At 37.4% G+C, this 20094-nt stretch overlaps 1 protein-coding gene across 3 annotated transcripts in view; it reads right to left on the bottom strand.

Moving 5' to 3' along the window:
* Positions 1 to 804: 804 nt before the first annotated feature.
* Tdrd3 (tudor domain containing 3) overlaps positions 805 to 20094 on the bottom strand; it is a 125695-nt gene continuing 106405 nt past the window's right edge. For all 3 annotated transcript variants that reach the window (XM_028758327.1, XM_028758329.1, XM_028758330.1), the window contains 2 exons: positions 6532 to 6655; positions 805 to 1052 (listed from right to left, as the gene is read on the bottom strand). In XM_028758327.1, the coding sequence (XP_028614160.1) occupies positions 6539 to 6655 (117 nt within the window). In that variant the 3' untranslated portion in view covers positions 805 to 1052; positions 6532 to 6538. The remainder of the gene's footprint in view (positions 1053 to 6531; positions 6656 to 20094) is intronic.

Raw genomic sequence — 20094 nt, 5'->3', positions numbered from 1 at the left:
ACATGTGGCGTTAGCTTCATTTTTCTGAATACACTTCTGGAAGCAGCCCTCACCTACATCTGGGGTCACATGTGGCAAGTCTGTCCTAGAGCGAAGCTGATCACTGGAAAATCAGAAACGAGAGATACAAAAATCAGTCTTTCATAGCATTTCTGAAAGATGCTTCTCTAAATTAAGTCAATCCTGAAACACTGCAGATGGAGCCATCTGGAGGGTGAGTCAATACCAGTCTGTGATCCAGGGCTAGGAGAAGGCTTTTTTTTTGGGGGGGGGGCATTTTTTTTATAACTTATTGGTTATTTTATTTAATTGTATTTCTTTTTTTCCTTTTTTTATTGGATATTTTATTTACATTTCAGATGTTATCCCCTTACCCCATTTCTCCCCCACACTGTCCAGGGACCCCCATCCCATCTCCCTTCCTCCTGCTTCTAAGAGGATGTGTTCCCACCCCCCCCTCCCACCTCCCCACCCTTGAATTCACTTCCAACCAAATAAATCCTAAGAACACAAAGAAAGGATATGCCTGCTTTTCAAATTTCATCTGTAAAAATTGTGAGGGTACTATAAACTATAAACTTACCTGTTCAATTCTTCTGCCATATTTGATAGCTGTTACCATACTAATAACTGCTATTTGGCTTCAGGTTGTATCAGTACAAAATATCGTAAGCTACACAGTCAGTATATTACAGAATTATAGGGGGAAGGCTTCCATAAGATGTTCTGTTGAAGCCAATTAACATAGGACTAATGCCAGATCAACAAGAAAAACAAGAGGCAAATAAACCACCACAACATATATAACAACACAATGGTTTTATTGATGGCAGAAGAAAAGTTTTCCACTTGTAAAGATATTTGCTCTATTGAACTCAGTATTTCCCCCTTTGCTTTGTGTAGGCTGAATCTTTTCCCTAAAATCTGCCTTTTTTTTTTTTCCTTTCTTCAAAAATCATATCCAGCATGTTGATTCTTACTCTGAAGAAGTGGAAAATCTATGAATACGTTTCCAGGATCTTTCAGTCAGTAGTTCTTTCTTCACGAAAACCCTGTTTCAAAAAGAAGAAAATAAAACTGAACGTAGATTACCTCTTCTATACTTTAGCAAGGCAGAATTTGGGTGAAACTTTTTTTAAAATGACAAATGTTCATATAAATATCAGTAATCTCAAACAGAATGAATTAGGGAAAACAATCTCATTCATAAACTTAAATATCTATAAAAATTAACATTGAAACACCAAAATTTAGGCCAGTCTGTGGTTGTACACACCTTCAGTTCCAGCACTCAGAAGACAGGCAGAGCTTTGAATACAAAGCCAGCCTGGTCTACAGAGTGAGTTCCAATACAGTCATGACTACTCAGAGAAACCTTGTTTTGAAAAACCAAAAACTGAAACAAAACAAAAACCCCAAATTTAAAAACATACAGAATTCTTTTTCTTTTGGAAGTATGTATCTCTGGTGCTGCTAGATCCTTTCTTATTAGGTACTGATTGCAGGAACTTTTGAGTTAAGTGAATAGCTTCTTCGAAAAGGAAGACTTACATGAGAGGCAGTCAGCCAGCTGGGCTCTGCACCCTATCCTACCTTCTTCAACACTTTCTTAGGAGACCTCTGATCTGATTTAGTCCACCTAGTTCAGTTATGATTTACTTTGATCTGTCATGTGTCCCCTCCTTCTTCCTGTTCCCTGCCTTGTTAGATATCTGTGTATATTTTAAGTTCATTTTAATTTCTTTGAATGAGTGTGTGTGTGTATGTGTATGTGTGTGCGCGTGCATGCACACATGTGAGTATACATGTGCAGGTGTTCTCAGGGGATGCAATAGGTGTTAGATCCTCTAAAGCTGGAGATACAGGTGCTGTGAACCTCCCAATCTTAACGATGGGAACTGAACTCAATCCCTTTTAAGAGCAAGCAGCAAGTGCCCTTAACTGTTGAGCCATGTCTCCAGCACCAGGTACCAGTGTTTGAACCACAACAATCAGAGGTGATAACACAAGAGCTGAGATAACAATGACAGACTTGTTGGGTTAGCATCATGAACGAAAACAGTACTTGGGCAGGAATAGGTAATCTACCACTGGAAACATGTAGCTCCAAGTCTTTCAAAGTAAGCAGACTCCTGGCCAGAAAACAGATTTCCCCAGATCCTGCTTTTCTTTAATTACATAATCATGTATATGCATGATGGCGGGGAGTGGGGAGGAGCATACATGTGGTTGTCAGGAGACAACTTTGTAGAGTTTGTTCTTTCTTTTCTTTATGTGGGTTCTAGAAACAGACTCACGTGGTCAGGTTTGTATGAAAAGCGCTTTATCCACTCAATCATTCCACTAGCTTGAGCTTTGGATACTGATATTCTTACATAGTGCCAGTCCTATTGGCATCACAGGCTAACAGCTCTGTTCATAAAGATTATTTTACTAATTTTTGATATAAAAAACTGCAAAGACAATGCTGCACAAAGTTGTCCAAAAATAATCTACATGTTAAAACATACCTTTTACTAGTTAAAAATTAGTGTTGAAAGATGGACTTTCAAGAAGAAACATACGTCACAGAATCTACAGATAACTATCCATTTCAAAGTTTCTATTAATAAACTCGGAAGATTATTCTTCCATTAAATAAGAAACTAGGACCAATGTTCAGAATGGGTTCCCAGTACATACTGCTCATCTTCATAACACTAAGGAGTTCCAGCTAATCTGCCTTACCATTTCTCTCCAAAGCCAAGCATGCAACTTGAACGTCTTAAGCAGTAGATGGACTAGGGGTTCTCTAGCCCTGCTGACAACCAACAGCAATATTTCTTACGTTCAGTAGTGATTCTTATTCAGAAGTTCACGGCCATATCCAGCGTATCACATTAAAACTCCAGTTTGTAACACAAGCATCAGTAAGTACCCCTAGCACTGGCTGTGGGTTCACAGTCTTCTGGAGCCACTTGCTAGGGATGACTGTGTGCCCTTCTCCATACATCCTCCTTCTCAGCAGTCTCTGACTCCTCTGTAAACTGAGTTCTGTGATGGGTCCTGTGAATTTAGACAGTTCCTAGGAATCTAGTCATATTATAAACTTCTGTTATTGTCCAAAGATCAGTCCGTATTACTGCCTAAAGAGCTGTGTATAGATTCAACTTTCTAAATCCACTCCCATTTCTAAACTGCACAGAACAATTATATAGACAACATCCAGGAAACAGAATTTGGGGACTTGGGGCTGTCTCTCCTCCAATCTCAGGTCTGATTTATCGGCACTTTTCCTCACACCTGGAGCTGTCTTTCCACTCCATTGACTCCCTTCTCTCACTGGGCCCTGTCTCAGAGCTGTGTGTTTCATGAGTCTATGGTGCTAGTCTTGCAATGAGACCCAGGTGACTCAGGTGTGTCTCCATCCTGGAGAAGCAGGAAGTAGGGTTGTATAGAGTTTTAAAAAAAAGAAAGTTCCTGGGAAATAACATGCAAGTGCATAACTAAAGTTCTATGTCATTTATACTTCAGGAACAGCCTCAAAATATAAATGAATGGATTTTAAAATTATATTTTTGGAAGTGAAAACAGAAATGCCTAGAGTATTTGTCACCATTCTAAGTAATTTTTGAGAAAAAAATAATACTTGAGCATACATAACTTCATATTTATGGAAAGTCAAATAGCTGACTACCAATATGCATCTTCTTACTAGATATTTAAATTAATTGAAACTTCAGGGAAATGAAAAGGAAAAAATAAGTCTTCAATTTTGTAACAGGAAGTATACATATCTTATTGCTGAACTTCCCATTTAAGATAGTTTCTCAGAAATATTTTATTATATAGGCTTTAATAATGTATTTTTGAATTACAATGGAAAATTTTTCCTAGCCAACATTACATGTCTTTCTCACTTTACTTTTACATAAACTCAATGACAAAACTTTCTTCCCTGAAAATAATACAAGGCAAGCAAGCATCTGGACCATGAGAAAGACTGACTTATTAATTTTATTTTGTGCTGAGTACAGAATCCAGGGCCTGCCACATCCTAAGGATGTAAATGCTACCAGAGCTGTACCCCAGCATGCAAGATGAAAGTTTTAACTTGGGGGGCATAAAAAGTAAGACTACGACATTTAAGTTGATTGGGAAATGTTTGTATTGTATGATTTGATACGGCTAGGCCACAATTACCCTCAGGGCTATGGTGTATAATGTATTTTTAAGCAGTGTACTCTTTTTCAAAGAAAAATTTCCATGGAACCTAAACATACAAAATACATGAAAGAAACTCCTGGAAGGCTGGGAGGACTGATCCCTCCCCACTGGCCCACATTAACCTTCCCTGCCTTCTCTAGTTGTAGCCTGCTCCAACCAACCCTCAACCCAAATGGCATCCTCAGAAATCTGACACCCTGCTGAGAACCTTTAGTTTCATTAAAAACTGTTTTAAGTGATTTAAAAATACCTAGAAAGTAGGAAAAAGATCTCTATTTTCATTTACTTTAAAGTGTCATTTAATTGTAAGGAACTTATTTTAAGAGTCCATATTCAATCTTCTACAGCGCATAAGCTCCTTAAATCTTTGTATATACTTTGAAAAAAAACTCCTGAGAACTGGTTCCTGTGTGCTACTGAAAAGGCCCAGAGTCCTACAGCAACTCGTCTTTGATCTGTGCCTGGGTCAGGACTGCTTGCTTGATAGCCTTGCACTGAGCGCAGAGAGGAGGTGGTGAGGAAAGGGAAAGAGCTACACTGGCTGGCTCTGAGGGTCAGAAGTCAATTAACATTAGGCTTTGGCTTAAGGCAGACTGGGATATGAAGTTAAATGTTAGAACAGTTCTGTGGGAAGTAAGTTTTGGGAAGCTGAAGGACACATAGCTTAGGAACACTGTTTTCAGCTGAAGTACCAGGAAGTGTGAATAATTTAAATGTTTAATGTTATTCAATACATTATTATTAAAATTATTTAATTTACATCAACATAAAGCTATTGAGATAATTTCCTTTTCCCCCCCTTTGAATTTTTTTTTCCTTCCACTCACATCATTCATCAATCCATGCTCTCTGCACTTCAAGGACTCCATAGCCACTGCTGGTCTCTGATCAGAGAAAAACAGAGCCTGACTAAAAACCTTAGCAGAACTAATTGTAAAATGAGGAACTGAGAAGAGTTCCTAGAAAATTCTCATTCTTGCTACTGAAGACTTTAGAAAGAAAATACAGTGAAGTCCAGAACAGTCTGTAGGACAATAAATACCCAATGGGAAATTTGTTTTAAATTCTCTAAAAGTTCTAGCATAAATGGACTGAAAACAGTAACAAGACAGGCTGGTTACCAAAGGTCTTTGTCAAGTGTGTGATGTCCAAGACTTTTTTTAATCTCCCAACTTTCTGCTCTCTCTCCATAGTGAAGATGATTTTTAGACAGCTGTTCTTTCTGAAATGGGTACAAATACTTCTAGATAAGCAAACAACCCCCAATCAAATTTGATTAAGAGTCATGTTGTCTTTCTGACTCCTGATGGTACACTGTGGAATATTTCTTCTTCTTTAAATAAACTCAACTAGATGAAACAGTACAAGCACTCAGAAATGAGGCATATTCTCTCATATTTGTGGATTCTAATTCTGTATCCTCAGATGTGAGTATTCAATTAGATTAACTGCAAAACCCAGGAAAGAGAGAAGGGATGGGGAGAGCACTAGAGAGTGGGGGGAGTACACAGGGGGAGTCAGAGCCAGGAGAGGAAGGGGTAGAAATATATAAATACAGTAGTCACCTATGAAATTCTCAAAAAACAATAAAAATAGATGTAATAAGACCATAAGTGTGTATGTATGAGAGACAGCGTGAGAGAGAGCAAGAGAGAATGAGATGAGAGAAAGAATGAGAGCGAAAGAGAGAGCAAGAGAGAGTGAGAGAGCGAGAGAGCGAGAGAGAGAGAGAGAGAGAGAGAGAGAAAGGGGGGGAGGGAGCAGAGTTAGTGTAGTTGGGACCAAATATCCTTAATAGGCTCATTAGGTTTGAATGCTTGGTCTGCAGTTAGTGGAACTATTTGGAAAGGATTAGAAGGTTGCGGCCTTATTGGAATGAGTACGACTTGTTGAAGGAGGTGTGTCATTTGGGGGGCCCAGTTTCCTTCTCTGATTGTATCTTATGGATCAGATGTGACTGTCAGCTATTGCTCCATCACCATGCCTGTACGCTGCCACACTCCCTGCTGTAATGGTCACAGACTAAGCCTCTGAAACTTTAAGCAAGGTCCCACTTAAATGTTTCTTTTATATAATGCCTTGGTCATGGTATCTCTTTACAACAGAACAGTAACTAAGATAGTAGAAGTGGAGCAATAGATTTCTAGAAGGATTTGTGGGGAAAAGGCTAGTGGAAAAGTGGCATGTCACACTGTCAACTGGAAACTGCATCACACAATCAGCTTTTTCTCTGTGCATCATTCTGAAATATCAGTAGCTGAACTTGTATTGAACACAAAGCACATCTTTCTTTATATGAAAACTATCTGGAAATGTCAGTTTTACCTTTCCCTCAGTTCCGAGCCCGAGGAGGTTGGTAAAACTGCTGTGTTGGCCGAGGGGACCTTCGAGGCTGCCCATCACCTCCTCTCCGGAACTCAATGGTGTGACCGTAGGTGCCTTCTTCTTCCTGTTTTCAAGAATAATGATTTAGTAGGTTCAAAGTAGTTCCAACTTTCCTACGTTAAATATTGTTTATAGTCTTCACATTAATATACCTTCTTAAGCTGTCAACAGAGAGAGGCAAGGGTAAAGGGTAAAGGGTAAAGGGTAAAGGCAGAGCTTTTAAAGGAAATAACTTCCAAATAATAGCATGACTATCACATCAAGTGATGAGATATAAGAAAAACAGAGAAGACCAAATATAATGTGCTTGAGTAATTCTTCTGAATACATTTTGGGTGTTTCTTACAGAGAGGGGTCTTGGTAAGATACAAAAAACGGTCATTGAAGAGCCAGAGGACGACATTCACCAACTGTCTACTCTCATTTGATGAAATCTTCAACATTAAGAATCTTACATCTACAGACAGAGAAAATAACAAATTGGAATGGAGGTGGGGTTATGCAATTTAAATATACAAAAAGCTTCATGCAAGAGAAGGCAAAAGAAAGCATTTGTTCCACTTCCTTCCTTACTGTGAGGGTGGATCTACTAGCTCCAGGAAGAACACAGGGAAATTAGGAGACTCTGATTAAAGAGCGAGCAGAGGAAATATAGTTCACTATAACATTGGAAAAGGACTTAAAGGCAACAAAATATCATCAAAAAGCACACTGGTTTCTTACTGAGTGCTGCCGCCCTGGTTTTTTGTTTCTGTGTGTGTGTGCTTTCTAAAAATTAATTCTGCTATGAATTAGATACACTATCCGAAATGGGGGGGGCAGAACTCTCAGTTTTATTTATGCAAGAAATAGCATCTATTTTTACTGAGTAGAATTTAAATTTCAACTAAATTATCAAAGTACAATAATTTGCATGATTTTGGAAATGTATTCTTTCTCCCTCCTCCTCATGTTATGAAATCTTTTCCTCACAGCTTTCCTTTGACTCTAATAATAACATAGAAAATTATAAGAAAATCTGAGTTACATTTCTTCAAGTTTCATGTATCCTACCACTCTACTGTAACCTGCCAGAAACACAGAGATGTTAAGACATTCTGACTGAAGAAATCTTACTACTGAACAGTGATAGTTAATGATACATACATAAATGCATGAACATTCTTCTCATTATTAAGCATCCGCCACAGTATTCAAAAGAAAGCACCATATGTTATTATTTTTAGGAAGGACACTGAAGCCCAAGAACTGTATAAGACAACTAAAACAGATTTAGTTTGAATTCAAACATTGCTGTTTAAATGTCTCTCCATCTGCAAGTAGAAGAAATGAGCTATAAGCCAAAAAGTTAATGATCATTTTCAAGGACCTGTCATGCCACAAAGAATAGTGAAATCTAACAATCCATCTGATGTTAATTCAGTAGCCACTTTTTAGAGGAAAGTGTTGGATATGCTCTCTTTTCCCCAAACCCCTTTCAAAGGTCAATCTCAAACAGTTTGGATCTGGAACTCAGCACAGCAATTAAAATGCAGGAAGGAAAGTTAAAACGTTCTTGGGAAAGGAGAGAGCTATCGTTTTATTATTCTGGTCACTGTTCTGAATGATGATTATCAAATATTACTGCAAATTTGAAAAGGAGATATACTTAATTTTATGACAAATGACAACACTTAAAGCTTTGCATATTAAGTGAAAAGGATGAAGATATATCTGGTACTTTAGGAAGTAATTATTGCAGGAATCAGAATAGAATGTTAATTTTCTCTACACTCAGCTGCAGAGCTGGCTGAGAACATCTGAAAAGTCCTTGCTTTACAATGAACCACATCGTTAGAAGTTAGACACTGCGCGTGCTGAGCAAGTGCCTAATAAAAATGATATTGCTATTGAAAAGCTGTCTCTTCTGGCCTTAAAAGATTCAGACTGTACTCACTAGAGCCAATTAGTGTTATAGAGATGACCAACCATGAAATTTCCTTCACATAATTTGATGTCTTCACCAGATTTTTATACAAAGTAGCAGTCAAAAACTGAGATTCTCATAGCTTACTTTTCAATTACTGTCAAAGGCAGTCTTTGCTTTCATTAACTTTTAAATTTCTCCTGCAGTGCGGCTGAGGGCAAGCATTGTTTACATGCAATACCCTCAACAGTCTGCAGGAGGAACTGTGAATGTTGACCACATCCCTGTCTTACCTCAGACGGTATAGTTCTAGTTATAGTTATAGAGACGCCTGACCTGTCTCTAATGAACTACCCATTGTCCTAGCCTATCTTGTTCAAGTTTCAAAACTCTATTACAGATTGAAAACTCCCAAAATTATTTCACAGTTAATGAGCATATTAAAAACAACAACAACAACAAAACTTGACACTGAATTAGAGCCAGTACCATCTTAGAAGGCCATCTAGTCCATCCGTTTAGATTTGATGAACAAATCTGTCAACCTAAAGAGATAAAGTAGCTTTCCCAAGTCATGGAGCTCAATACAAGAAGTCCTGGTGAGAACTATTTTGTTTCTGACTCTCAGCAAGGTTCTTTTTAAGGCTTGGAATAACTTCATGTGACATGTGATAGAAACATCCAATGTGATCTTCATCTAAGCTTTTGAGACTTCATATTAACTATTAGGACTCTTTTGTCCACTTCAGCTATGTAATCAAATAAAGCCTGGTTTCAAAAAACAAAAATTCAAAATGAGCACTGCATGCGGTGTTTGGAGAACACACATCCACCTACATATGTTCCACCTGTAGTGAACTGTTCTATGAAATTTCACTATAAACTGGTCATCTGAAACCCACAAGTAGAGGTTTTAAACATGCTTATATCACATGTTCTCTGTAAGAGAAGAGCTGGTGGATATGGAGGCTTACTAGGCGCTACTTGGTCTTTCTATACAGCAAAGAACACCAGCACTTGAGTGAACAGACAGTCCACAGAATGAGAAAAGGTTTTCTAGCTATACAGAGAGTTAGGATCTACAATATAAAACATTTTTAAAATTAAATATCACAACAAAATTTTTTTACATGAGGCGTGCATGGATCTAAAGAGAGTTCTCAAGAGATAAAAACACAAACAGATAACAGAGGTGGATGCTCGCAGCCATTGGACTGAGCACAGGGTCCAAAATGGAGGAGTTAGAGAAAAGACTGAAGGAGCTGAAGGGGTTTGCAACCCCATAAAAAGAACAACAACAACAACCAACCAGACCCCCGGAGAGCTCCTAGGGACTAAACCACCAACCAAAGAGTACACATGGAGGGACCCATGCCTCTAGCTGCAAATGTAGCAGAGGATGGCCTTTTTGGGCATCAATGGGAGAAGAGGCCCTTGGTCCTGTGAAGTGTTGATACCCTAGTGTAGAGGAGGTGGGAGTGGGTGGTTGGGTGGGGAAGTACCCTAATAGAAGCAGGGAGAGGGAGGTTTCCAGAGGGGAAACCAGGAAAAGGGATGACATTTGAAATTTAAATTAAGAAAATATATAACTAAAAAGAATGTTCAATATCCTCAACCATCAGGGACTTGCTTATTAAAATTACTTTTCTTTTATCCCAGTCAGAATGGCTAAGATCCAAAGAAACAAATAATGACAAATGCTGGCATTGATGTAGGGATACACACTCACTCACTCCTGGTGCAAGTACAACCTGGTGCAGCCACCAGAAAAATCAGTATGGAGCGTCGCCAAAAAAGCTGAAAACTATCTACCACATGATCCAGATATACCACCCTTGGCAACACACCGAAAAGACCATACCTTCCTACAGAGATCCCTGCACATCCATGCTCATTGCTGCTCTACTCACAACAGCTAAGAGACAGTCTATATGTCCATCAACTGGAGAATGGATAATGAAATTATCACATATTCACAGCGTGGAATATTACCCAGCTAATAAGAAAAATGAAATTATGAAATTCAGAAGTAAATGGAGTTTAAAACAATCATCTCCAGGAAAGTAATCCAGACCCAGAAAGACAAACATTTCTTGTTTTCTCTCATTTACAGATGCTAACTTTGAATCTTTACATACGCATTTCATTAGGAATAGCCACAGAGGTCAAAGGAAATAAATAGGGGTCCATGAAAAGGCAGAAAAAAAATCGTAGTATGTATAAAGGGTTAAAAGGAAATTATGGAACAGAAAGGGTAAATTGTGGTAGAGGACATGGGAGAGTAGAATAGGGAAATTGGTAGGGATAAATAAATACTTCCTACCATAGAAGCTTTCTAAAGTGCATCTATCCACATACATTTTTTTCAAAAATTGAAATGAAATTGTCCCGTAATAAGGAAATGTCCCCAGAAGACACCAGCTAACAAACAAAAAGCTCAGAGGCAAAAACAAGTTACTTCTCAGAAGTCCTTGGCCAGTGAGGTTCCAAAGGTCACCAAACACTGTAGGCTGCTGCCAGTGCTCTTGGTTACTCCTGAGGGCCTGACAGTAAGGTGGGACTGCTGAAGACACCATATACTTGAATCACAGAACATGAAGAAACCAAGCTAGTACTGACTGGAAGCTTTACAACAGATTTAATAGAATATATATGAAGTTCCATATACTTAGCAATCTTTGAAATTTAGGCTATTTTTATATAATGCTAATGAGTATACATCTCTTGTAGTGATTCATATGCAAAAATATTTACAAATCACTAGGCTATACTTTGCCTGTCTGGTCAGATTATAGTTATAGGAATATAACCAAACTTAAGATGAATCCTAAGCAAGCAATCATTGTAAAGACAAACATGCTTTTACAAAACATTATGCAATAGACTGCAAAGTTACAACTAGAAATATTGCAAATGATCTGTTCATAAATTAATTATATTAATATTTTATTGTATTAAAACAGGTGAAAATTGAAATGAAGGATGACTCAGCTTTTATTTCCTAGACATTTGTGCAGTCAGTCTCTATTCCCTCAACGGTTACATGCTGTCAACACTAATCTTTACTGTACCATTTGCCTCCTTTGAGATACGTTTTACTCTACCATTTATAGTCCCAACACAAAACAGCAAGGCCCATGCTGGCCCAGAACCACAAACTATAGGGCAAAGTTGTTGTGGCGAATATAAACTGAGGTGTTATTATTTACTAAGTAATTAATTCCACAACCTGAACTAAGGCCCAGGCCCCTTCACATTCCTGGCTTCCCCTCTGATATGCTTCCAAACAGTGACACAGACACCACACACTTCAGTACTCTAAAGGGCACTGGAGAATACATGGGCAGATTTTCTCGTTTTTGTACTGTTACTAATTTAGAGGATAAGTGTGGTGCTCCTTTTTTTTCGAATGCAATCTTGTGTTAATGGCAGTGTAGGACAGATGGGCCCAGGTTAGGAAGGGGAGCTGTGCATATGGGTGAGCAGTGCCCTTGGCCTTCTCTCTCTCAGTGCTACCACGCTTTGGAACCTGTGAGGCACAAACATTACAGCTTCCCTTTGGCCTTACACTACAAACTACAAGGTGGAGCGTGTGGCTGAGGACAGGAACTGCAGCCCTGTTTATAACTGCTCACATGAAGGAAATCTATGCCCCATAAGTTGCCTCGTTTGTTAAAAAAAATTCACCTTGTGCAGCTAAGTAGAAAAAATTTTTAGGTTCAAAAATATATGAGATATCTGTTACGATACAAAACCAAATATAGCAAATGCTAAAATGATTTAGCTTAGGATTAAGAATTTTTAAGGAAATAAATACCATTTTAAAATAAAGCAGGGGTAGAAAATTCATCTCCCTTCTTCCATTTTTATGCACTATATGTGGTAATATTTTATTAAAAGTAAAACATTTTATGGCAAAGAGAAGGAGGGAACATTAATTGAAGAAAAAAGAAAGATCAAATTCAAAATCTACCAAATAACTGTTTCTAAATCTACGACACATACATAGTAATACTGTTTTCATTCTGATAAAATACAGAATTTTAAAAGGACTGCAGATCATTTAACTGAATAAATCACCTCTGACTTTCTCTTTGTAAAGACTCTATTTTCCATGAAAGGCATGGTTGAGAACACCTGTCATCCTGGCAGTGGAAGGCGGAAGCAGGGCCTACAGGCCAGTCTCAGCTATGGAGCAAGTAAGAGGCCAGTCTAAACTACAGAAACTTCCCTATTAACCACAGCAAATAAGTACATGGATGGATGTGAATAAATAAGTGCCAAATTTAGTATTAAATTATATGAAAATTACATTAAAATTGATGACTCTATCGGGCAACACAAAGCCCATCTGAATGCATGCGTAGCTAAAGGTTTCTGCTCCACACTCTGTGAAGTAAAGCACAACAGAAAGACAACAATATTGTAATATGAATTTCTGAGTGACAGCCAAAGAAAACACAGTAGTACCATCATCACTGTCCTGACTAACGCCAGTAAGGTTTTCTTCCCTTTAACGCAAAGTAAACCAGCTGCTTTGAGTAGTTTAAGCACCCAGGAAAATTCAACTAAATATCAAAAGGCTGAATTGTGTCTTAAGCCAGAAAAGGGAGTTTTTTTTTAAAAAAAGACAGAGTAGTAAACTCAAATAATAAATGTCATGAGTCCTCTCCAATTTGACACTACCTCTATGCATATCTACAGTTTGAAATAGATTTGGGGTATGTTAACATTGGTGTGTGACATGTATTTATTTGTAATATTTTTATAATAAAGTCTCTAAAATTAAGAAATAGAAATGGTAGTCGATTTTTATACTATTGTAGTCTGGCACTTTTAATGTTATTTAGTATTTACACTAATTATTGGAATTACTTCATCTCACCACTTTCTAGAAGAAACTAATGCTCAGAATAATTTCTTCCACAGTATTTAGTGGCGATCTGTCAGCAAGACTACTCAACTATACAAACTCAAAGTCTTTATTTTGAATAACATGGCATTTTATTAATGTTTTTCACTTTGGATAGCTTTAATTTGCTAGTAGTTTAACTTTTTAGACATTAACATCTTTCAGCTTTACTAAGGAATATTTGAAAATGAGTTATACATATTTAAAATGTACATTGAAATAAAATACATACGTGTACACTGTGAAATGATCACAAGCCAATTATCACCCCACCCCCTCATAGTTCCCTGTTCCTGCTGGCTCGTCCTGTCCCTGTCTTTTCTTGGGAAAACAGTGAGGAGCCACTCACTCAGCACTGTGTAAGTACACAACACATGCATGATAACCATCACCACCAAGCCACACAGCTGCAGGACCCTGGCGTCCTGCAAAATGACATTTTGTTCTCTCAGACCATTTAACCTGACCTTAATCCTGGAATCACTGTCATATTCACGGGATCTTTTAATGAATTAGATCCTCTGTATGGATGAAATCATACACTACCACTTTATATAGCATACTTTAAAAAGATTTTTAAAATTATGATTGCCTGTGTATAGATTATGAACATGTGAATGTGGACCCTCATAGAGTCCAGAAAGGTGTACTGGGTCCCAGGGAGCTGGAGGTACACGTGGTTGAGCTCCCATGTGGGTGATGGATCATAACTGCTCAGCCAGGACTCAACTATGGTGTTTGTGTGTAGAGCAGTAGTAGTAGGTGCTCTTACCATCCAAACATTTCTCTGGTTCTGAGCATATTATCAAGAGTCCCGTGTTGTATGATTATATGGATACTTCAGCACAATCATCATTTAACTAACGGCCACTATCTTTGATGAAATACTACAGTTAAATCCAAAGCAATATCCCTTAGATAAAGAAATAAAACCATCTCTCTTGAAACCAGCAATCTTAATAGGTTACAGACTTTCCAAGAGTCTGAACAAAAAAGTGTATTCCTACTCTAAAGACAGCAGCATACTGACAGCTTCCTATAAGAGATTCTGTGTTACAGAAGGATTCTCAAGAGCTCTATCTCTTTAGCCAGGTAAATCTTGGCATAGTGTCCATCATGTCCATGACACATTACTTCAATATTCCTATCACGTTTTGGGTAATGATGTGAGTATGTAAGAATTATATGAGAACATAACGATGCCAACAAACAGGCAGTACATTTGACATTAATCCACACTGAGTAACTGTTAATAAAATACGTTTCCTTCCACTGAACTACATAGATAGAGATACTCTGCTGAAAAGTAAACAGAATATGCATTACATTCTCTATACATCATAGTAAGCACGTAAGGTATATACCTTATAATGAGCACTAATTACAAGTAACAACTCCTACTGCACTCTGATAATTTATATTATTTTTACAATTTACAATAGTAGGCTAATATAACAGAATTTAGGATAATAAAGCAATTCTTTCTGTGGAAGCAGTAATTGCCACTTACTGCTTTTACTGCTTAAACACCAAACTGGCTTTTATTGTAAAAATTCCTTTAAGGGTTCAACTGAAACAGAAACATATGGGATGCTTCAAAGACCTGAATACAGATTTGGACAACTGAATTAGCAAAACAACAAAAACAATATTTTATGTTCAGTTGATAAATTATAGGACACAATTCTGCTTTTCAAATGTACTGTAGACTGAGGGAGGAAAGATATTTGATAGAAAATGCTTCATAAAATTATCAGTATCATATGACAGAGAAGTGAAGTAATATCCTGATGTTTTCTCTTCTTCATTAAAAATTAAGTAACTTAGACAAAAATGCAATCTTAAAGCAGGTACAACTTCAAGTATCTCGTCAAATTCATGCTCAAATATACACAACAAAAATGTGTGTATGACAAACTATGGTCATTTCTCCTGAGTGAAAAAAGAAAGCATGTGTTTAAAAACACTCACGTAGACTACTCATGCAGTCAGTAGGGCTGCAGTCTGAGGATGAGAGGGTGGGCACAGCATTCCCTGAAGCACAAGAATGGAGGTGGTGCCTCCTTGAGGTCTGGGCCTAGGCACTGGCAATCCTGCCTTTTCTATGACAGAAGGTAGCACTCTTCCAACTGCTGACTGGGCTTTCCAGCTGGGACTACTTCCTCCTCCGTGTATCAGACTACACTATGTTAAGATGAATGATTTTACCTTTCCTCGTTCTTTCAGTAAGTCACCTGTCAAATGTCACTATTTCCAGATCTCCATCACTGTGACTATTTTTAGAACTAACTATTCTACATAACCTGCTACTTGGGATATCATTTCAAATATGACTTGTCTAGAATATACTATTAAATAGCTCTCATGAAGAAAGTACTCTCCTCTCCCTGACAAATATGCGAGGCAGTTGCTTTAAAGTTTTTATCAGTTGCTCTAACAGTTTATTCATATTGTGCTTGACATTGAGTGAAATCCTTACAACGGACTCCCAAGGCTAATTCATACGCTAATTCATAATTCATTACATATTCATTGAGGACTCTTTTCCAAACCTAAGCACAAAGCTCTACATTAAATATTGCTGAAGTTTGTCCAGTAGGAATAACCTCGTGTTGGCCCAATACTCTTACCAGTACATTGTGAGTAACTGTGAGCAACAGATCGTACAGCCTTTGGGAGATTTGTCAGCCTTCATTTTTGCAGAATGGGTGGAAGTTAGAGCACTACTATCCAAAAGGATAACGTCTAGGCAGGTAGTTACAGTACAACTGAACCTTACTGAAGCTGGACTAGCTCACAGTACATTCAGAAATTGAAGACAAAGATTAAAGTCTTCCAGCGGTGGGCAGTATGAGAAAGGAAGAGGCTGACTGACTTTCTATCCCATAGTTCTAACTCCTGCCAGCCTTTGAGAAACACCAGCTGATACTTCTACCAACACTCATCTTCATTCCTGTACTTTATAACCTAGAGATTTACTCAAGTGTTTGACCTTTTAGAGAAATAACTCAGTTGACTCTTTGTGAAAACTAACACTGGTTAAAAGACATTTTGTAAAATGTATCAAAATACAAGCTTACCACAATGAACACAATGAACATTAAACTAGCACACAGCTGGGAGAGTATCTGTGAGTATCCTTTACTCCCATCTGGAGATGAACTCTACTCTTTTGTTTCAGAAAATGTCAAATCTAAATCAATCCTTCACCTTAATAGTGCAAAGGAATTTAGGTGAGAAAGTTAATGACTTAGAATTTGTGCCTGCAATTTTTTTTCTTGTGTGAAGTGGGGATACTGCTATTTACTTGATTGGGATCACAGTGTGGGACTTTTGCGTGTCTGTATATATCTGCACCACACATGTGCAGTGTCCATAGAGGCCAGATGGCATCAGGTCTCCTGGAAACAGAGCTACAGATGGTTGTGAGAGAGTTCTGGGAATTGAACGTGGGTCCTCTGGAAGGACAGTTAGTGCTATTAATCAGCATCACCAGCAGACCACAACCAATGTTTTTGTTTTCACTTCATCTACAAACAAAGGTCTTTTGCCTCTGTAATATAAAATCCCCTCAAATAAACATAAGTTGAGTATATTAAAAAGTAAATAGGCAGATGAAGTAATACATGCTTGTAAGCCTATCATTAAGTAAGTAGAGTCAGGAGGGTCAAGAACTCAAGGTCATCCACAGCTACAGACCAAGTTTGAGACCACTCTGGGCTATGTGAGACACTGCCTCAAAATAAACAAACAAACAATTAAAAACAAAGCAAATAGGTCAACTGGATTAGAGACAACAGCCGGCTATTGATGACGGTGTCTAAATCACAAGGCAATTTGCAAGGCAAATGATAACAATGATACTCAACAAGAAATCAGAGACTTACTTTACAAATCCCTTTCATAGTTTAAATCCATGATTCAAATTCCACTTTCATTATCTCAGCAGAAGAGCATGTCAATCTTAAAAGCTAAAGAAACAACAACATTTAATAAAAGCTTGTCCCAGGGTTCAATAGTAATTTGTTCAAAACCCAGATATAGACAACAATCCAGTCAACGTCAAAAGGCAATTGCACTCATTGCATGACTAGCTGAAAGCATCATGGTTGAGCAAAAGAAGAAGCCATCCATTTATGAAAAGTATAACCAACTATAGGGTTTCTGAGATATATAGGAAAAAAGTTTAAAGGAAAAAAAAACTTTAGAACTCTGTAGCTCAAGTCCTACTGATGCGAAGGACTGTGTGCAACAAGAAAAATTAATTTACTTAAAAAGATTTGTGAAATTTATATTAGACCCATATTTTAAGAGCCCATGAAGATCTCCATCTTATTAGTAACACTAAAATAAAAAAGTTTAATAGCAAGGAAAGAATGGCATAAAGAAGTTGTGTGGTTTCCTTCCAAGAGACCTAATTTAGGACAGGTGTGCAGCTCCTACCTCTAGTCAAGCCACTGCTCAGTTCAAAGAATCAGCCTCACTCAGGAATTGAACATTAGCATGGTTGTTCCTTCCCAAGCCTTAAAGGAACACAAAAAGCAGGAACAAGCAGTGCTCAAGAAGCCACAAAAGCAGGCATTTCAATCTGAAAAGATGTTCACTGAGCAGTTTCTATGTTGCTCACAATAACCTATGAGTTTGGCTCTTTTTATTGGATTTTTCCAGAGGAAAACCCATGACTGAGATTGAAGAGGTACCCCAGGCTGTGGTGGACTGAACGTCATGCTTGCTCATCGATGGCAGGGAGGAATAGGCTAGATGAGGGTACGTCCATCATGTTAAATTCTAATGAGGTTTATATAATTACAGACCTCACGTTTTAAGTGGATGTGTACATTTAATAAAACAACAGTATTTGTATGTGAAATTTCTTAATGTAGAACACAAATCAACTACAAGGCTATCTACACTGAGCACATTCTATCTCACTCTACTGAGATAGCCTAAATTACCATCTTATCCATAACAGCTGTGACATCGAAATAAATTAACGTAAGAACTAATTCCCTAAAGTTCTTTATCTCCTTAAAGAGATAATATTATTAGTTCCTAAATGTGAAGTTCTATTCTTTACAATAATAAATACAGCACATTGTCTTTCTTTTCTTTTCTTTTCTTTCTTTCCTTTTTTTTCATTCTTTTTTTTTTTTTCAAAACAGGGTTCCTCTGTCTAGCCCTGGCTATCCTGAAACTCACTCTGTAGACAAGGCTGGCCTCATCTGGATCACAGTCATCCACTGCCTCTGCCTCCCAAGTGTTGGGATCAAAGGCGTGTGACACACCACTGCCCGGCTCACTTTGTCTTTTATTAGTTTGAGCCAAACTAGTCTACTATTTATTTTGCCTTTTAACCAACAAAATTATTTTTAACCTAGTGATTGACACAGGGGATGGACCTAACACTTGATGCCAAACTAGCTCTTATTTTGCCTTTTAACAAAATTATTTTTACAAGTTGCTCACATTAATAACCAACATAATACCAGGAACAGAGTAAGAATTCACTCTAAGAACCATGTTTGTCCATTTTTCTTCCAATCAAAACAGAAACCTCGAGGCAGTCTTCATAGAGATGAATAATAGCAGCAGATCAAACACACTAATTTTATTACTAATTTGTTTCAATGTGAAAAGGTTCTCTCTTCTCTGGTATCTGCTGAGATGAGTCTAACTCCTTGAAGGATATGACTACTAGAAAAAATAAAGTAGTTAATAAGTAGTCAAGTTCACCAAAGCAAATATTTTCACAACAAATACTTTATATTTGCAATTCTAGATTCTGAGATATTTAGCTCCAGAAATCTAATTAGATGAGCATATATATACATATACATCCACAATATACTTAATTCTCAAGTTCCTAAATTTACTCAAAAATGTGCCACTACTTAAGAAATCTTATAATTAAAAAAATCCCATGATTAGTATTTATTTTAATGAGTGTTAAAACATCTCTGAAGCAAACTATTTTCCTAAGTTCTTTGGTCTTAGTGGAAGATTATAAGCCAGTGGTTCTCACCTGTGGGTCACAACCCCTTTGGGAATTGAAAGACCCTTGCACAGGGGTCACATATCAGATGTCCTGCATATCAGGCTTTACATTACAATTCATAACAGTAGCAACATTACAGGTATGAAATAGAAATGAAATAATTTGGAGATCAGCACAACGTAAAGTACTGTATTAAAGTCACAGCATAAGGAAGGTTGAGAACCAATGTTAAATTATTCTAGTTTGTTCTTAGAAACCATGCCAGTATTTAAGCCGAAAATCTGTTCTAAATAGGATTTCCTAGTTTCCTATTTGCATTCTACTTTTTAATTCTATAGCTGCAGATAGGTAATGTATTAGCATAATACAAAAATACAAAAATGATGATGAACATATATGACGTTTTCCATCACTTTAAACTGTTCCATGTTTGGAAAATTTCTCTTCATGAAAGAGTCAACAATAAACAGATAAATCAACAGGTTAAACTTCATGTGATTAGTTTCCTGTTTTGCTTTTCTTAATTATTTATTGCTGTTAATTTTGAGTTGGGTTTCAAGTTACCTAGCTTGATCGCAAAGTCTTGAGCTCAGGTCATCCTCTTCCCTTGGCTTTCTTAAGGAAGGGATTTGGTATGTATTACCACACCCAACAACACAGTAGTTTTTAAAAGTTATTTCCTACCAAACT

The sequence above is a fragment of the Grammomys surdaster genome, unplaced genomic scaffold, assembly GCF_004785775.1.
Source record: "Grammomys surdaster isolate TR1022 unplaced genomic scaffold, NIH_TR_1.0 126189, whole genome shotgun sequence".
Classification (NCBI taxonomy): domain Eukaryota; kingdom Metazoa; phylum Chordata; class Mammalia; order Rodentia; family Muridae; genus Grammomys; species Grammomys surdaster.
Note: the sequence above shows the minus strand (reverse complement) of the source record. Positions and strands in the feature narration are given on the sequence as shown.